We start from the raw sequence: 3,963 nt of genomic DNA on the forward strand, positions 1-3,963 counted from the left end.
CTGGTAATTAATACAATACTGTTATATCTTATAAGAATATATAAAAGATTCCAGATATATTAATATAAAAAATACTTGTGATTTGTTATTAGGGAGTCTCAGACTAGTATAATAATATATGAAAGAGTAAGTCTGGTATAGACTGGTGATTAAATACAATACTATTATATCTTACAGGAGTATATAAGAGATTCTAGATATATTAATATAAAAAAATACTTGTGGTTTGTTATCAGCAGGTCTCAGACTAGTATAATAATATATGAAAGAGTAAGTCTTGTATAAGTCAATAATGGATGTTGCATTATGTATGTGATTGTAAGATATTTAAGGCATATAGGACAATATATTTTATATGTATGGTTTAAGGACGAGTATAATATACTATTGATAAAATAGAATGTAAATATGTTCTTAGGTTAGAAACCAATTCATGCCAGGAAATAGATTAAACAAGATTTATAGTATTAAAATAGATTACTACCATTCTATACATTAATTGTAAGCTGATAATGTTGTTTGAGACGTCCAAGACTGCCTTTACCACAATGCCTCTGTACTTGATTTGTATCCAGAAATATGAGACTATAATAAACAGTAAGAAAGGTGACTAAAATAAAATAATTAACATACACAGTCCACCAGTTCAAAAGCTCCTTAGTGTAATCCTTGATAAAGGGGACCTTGGATTTGAAAATAGTATAAATACTGTCATACATTTCTTCAATTTCTGGCACAGACAAAGCTGAAAAGATGTTCTTGGATACTATTACAAAGTATGTCTAAGGTATTGTCACTATAAATTGAGACATTGACAATACTATTAAAACATACCTGTGTTGTAATGTAGGCAATTGACCCAGGAGTCACTTTCATCATGTTGCTGAGAGCTACATTACCCTTCTTTGTTGCCCTTGATTGTGTGATACTACTTGTTCCAGCAGATGAGGGGCATATAAAGATTGCTCTAAATGCCTGTATGCCCATTAAGAAACAATTATACAAAAATATAAAGTAACACACCTTAACCATTAATTCACCCTTTAAGAAACCCTTGAGTGGATTTTGCAGGTTGTATTTGCAACCAGCATACATAAAAAAACAATGATCTGTGCCATTAACAAGCCACTTGCCTTCACTGTCAAATAGACTTGTAGTACCCTTGCACAAAAGCTTGATATAGCTTTAAGGTACTAAAGAATGAGTCAAAGTATTAGTATACTTGTCACAAGAATATGTTTTGAGACTTACTTGTCATCAACAACTTCTGCATCAACAGGAGCAATGAGCTTAGTAATGGTACTATTGTTGAACCCACATTTGTATTTTAGGTCAATGTTTAGCACTGTCTTGCCAGGTGAAAACATTATCCAGTTTATTATGAGTTGTTTCAAAGTATTAGTATTGTCTAAGCATGTAAGAGTCTGTCCATACTGTAACTCACAAAATGCATGTTAGAAGACTTAACTTTACAATTATATAGTAGGAAGGATCACTTACTAACACTGTAATATGCCAAACTTCTTTAATATTAGCTGACATGATTTTTTCTGCAAGTGTTGGCTGCTTAGCTATTGTAGCATTATAGATGTTATGCAAGCAAATCTCTCTGTACAAGAGGCATATCATTCTAACAACAATTGACAACAAAGGGAGTAACATACTCAGCTGTGTATGTAATGTCCTTACTATCAATTTGATTGTTTAAGCAGTCAATTGTAGCATTCAAGAGGGATGTTAGAGAGGTTCATACACATTGTGTTTGTGCAAGGTGACAACCCAACCTTCTGAATGCACCTGCAAAGGATTTCCTTCTGTCAAATAACATTTGGTGAGTAAAAAACAAGATTAAGAAGGAAAATGTACTCACAGTCTCCTTCTGCCTGTTACTGTTACATTATCCTCTGAGAGACATTGACAGCCTATAGGAGGATCAAGCTCATCTTGAGTGTTGTCAGGGCTTGGTGAATGTGACATGAGTATGGGTATACAGAAATCAGAGGCAACAGTGAAAGGTAGTACAGGAAGAGACAAAAAAAAAGACAAAACTTTGCATCTTTATACACTAAAATGTAGGACCATAATAAGCTGTCCTAGCTGGTTGTGTTTCAAGTTTGATTTAAGCCTCAAACCTATGAAAATGTGAATTAGCTGACTTAGAACTCACCAAGTCTGTTACTCTACTGTGTTTCCCACCTGTGAAAGTACACAAATACTAGAATACAAATGACAGATGAAATCAGAACATAAGAAAAGTGAGAAAAACACTAGCATGAAAAAATCAGCTTGAAAATTAGTATGAACTAGAGTTAAATTAATTGTAGTGAATCAGGGTATAAACAAATGAAACTTGCTGAAATGTATTAGATGTATACACAGGGTAGTCTGGAGTTTGAGAAGGTTGACTGATTGTTACTCATGATTGGAAAAGTGGGTGGGTAAAATCCAAGAGGCCAGTTTGACACTGAAACCTGCTGGACAGTAAGTTACTGTTCAAAAAAGTAATGAAGCAAAATAGTATAGAAAAGAAGAGGCTCACATTCTGCCCTTTAAACACTACTAGAAAGCCTCAGATTCATGTTAGTTTTGCTTTACACTAATGATGCCATAATGTATTGTTTGTAGCAGTGTCTTAATCATTATTAAAACTTCCATTACTGCCATTCTCTTACACCAGACATTCAGGGTAATAGATTCTGTACAATAGCCAATATTGTCTGCCACAGTTGTGAATTTGTTTACTGACACAGCTGTCTTGAGTTCAGGCATGCTGGAATGGCTTGTAGCAAACTTCTTCTGTTTTACTAAGGGCAACCATAACTCTTCAGATATTTGTCTTACTGTTCATCTTGTCATTTCTATTCTACAACAGAGTGTGATCTATTCCTGTCAGACAACAAACATATTCAGTTGGATCTGACCTTCTCAACTTTCTGAGTTCCTCTCTGTCTATATTTGTTACTTTGTATGAATGATTTTGTTGTAAAAAAGGTAAACACAAATTACAGACCCTGGATGTTATAATGTATACAATTCCTCTCTCTCTCTCAACTCACAAATGGAAGAGCACACAGTATCAAAGGGTCAACACATTTGTACACTCAAACAGGCATGTACAACACTGACACTATTGTCCTTAAGGACTAGGAACTTGAGGCTCAGTAGAGACAATCTCAGAATAAAACATTCAGCTCAAGACTGATCTGGCAGAAACTAGGAATGATCTTAAGACACAGACTTCTGAGGTAGAAACACTATCTTAACACCTTATAGATACAGAGAGCTCATAGGTCAAGACTTATGAAGGGGCCAATCAACTGCAAACAAGCTCTGACAACTAGTAGTCCTTAGTAGACTCCTTGATTTGTATTATGACCTCAAGTCTGATGAGGATTGTGTTACATGTGGACACAAGGAGAAGATACACACTAGAGATGGAGACTGTCTCACTGTACAACATGGTCAAAAAAGCTGGACAGTGTGTCAAATTAGTGTAACAGGAACTTGTCTAAGTATAGAATCATACAAAAGATACAGAGAAAGAGGGTCATTTGTTACAGACCTAGCTAAATAATGTCTGTATTCAGCTGCAGGGTATTGTTGCTGAAACTAGCAGATTGTGTAATGAAGCTGTCAACTAAGGAGACTGAGTTGTAAGAAAAGACACAATTAGTTACAGATACAGACTTACAATTGGTAATGTTCAGGAACTACTTTACTGAGTATAGTAAGGTTATTAATAAGGACAATTTGAAGGCAAAGATTGGATAGGCCTCTGCTTGTATAGTCAAGCTTAAAAATAAATTAGTAGTATGTATGTGTTTGTAGGATAGAATGAAAAGAGATCTATATTATGATTTGCTAAAGAGACAAGTTGGAAATACAAGTGAAGAAGCTTGTGAACCAACTAGAGCATGTTAAAGGAGCTCATTTGATTACAAGAATTCAACTACACACTATATA

General features: G+C 34.5%; 1 protein-coding gene across 1 annotated transcript; it reads right to left on the bottom strand.

Annotated features, from left to right (window-relative positions):
* Positions 1-488: 488 nt before the first annotated feature.
* On the bottom strand, positions 489-1,977 carry FOMMEDRAFT_30734 (uncharacterized protein; the record flags this gene model as incomplete). The annotated part of the gene is made up of 8 exons (XM_007269442.1): positions 489-585; positions 634-782; positions 835-975; positions 1,024-1,183; positions 1,252-1,433; positions 1,501-1,609; positions 1,665-1,688; positions 1,871-1,977. 8 exons carry the CDS (start codon positions 1,975-1,977, stop codon positions 489-491), a joined length of 969 nt encoding a protein of 322 aa, XP_007269504.1.
* Between the last annotated feature and the right edge of the window lie 1,986 nt (positions 1,978-3,963).

This window comes from Fomitiporia mediterranea (assembly GCF_000271605.1).
Source record: "Fomitiporia mediterranea MF3/22 unplaced genomic scaffold FOMMEscaffold_10, whole genome shotgun sequence".
In the NCBI taxonomy this organism is placed as follows: Eukaryota; Fungi; Basidiomycota; class Agaricomycetes; order Hymenochaetales; family Hymenochaetaceae; genus Fomitiporia; species Fomitiporia mediterranea.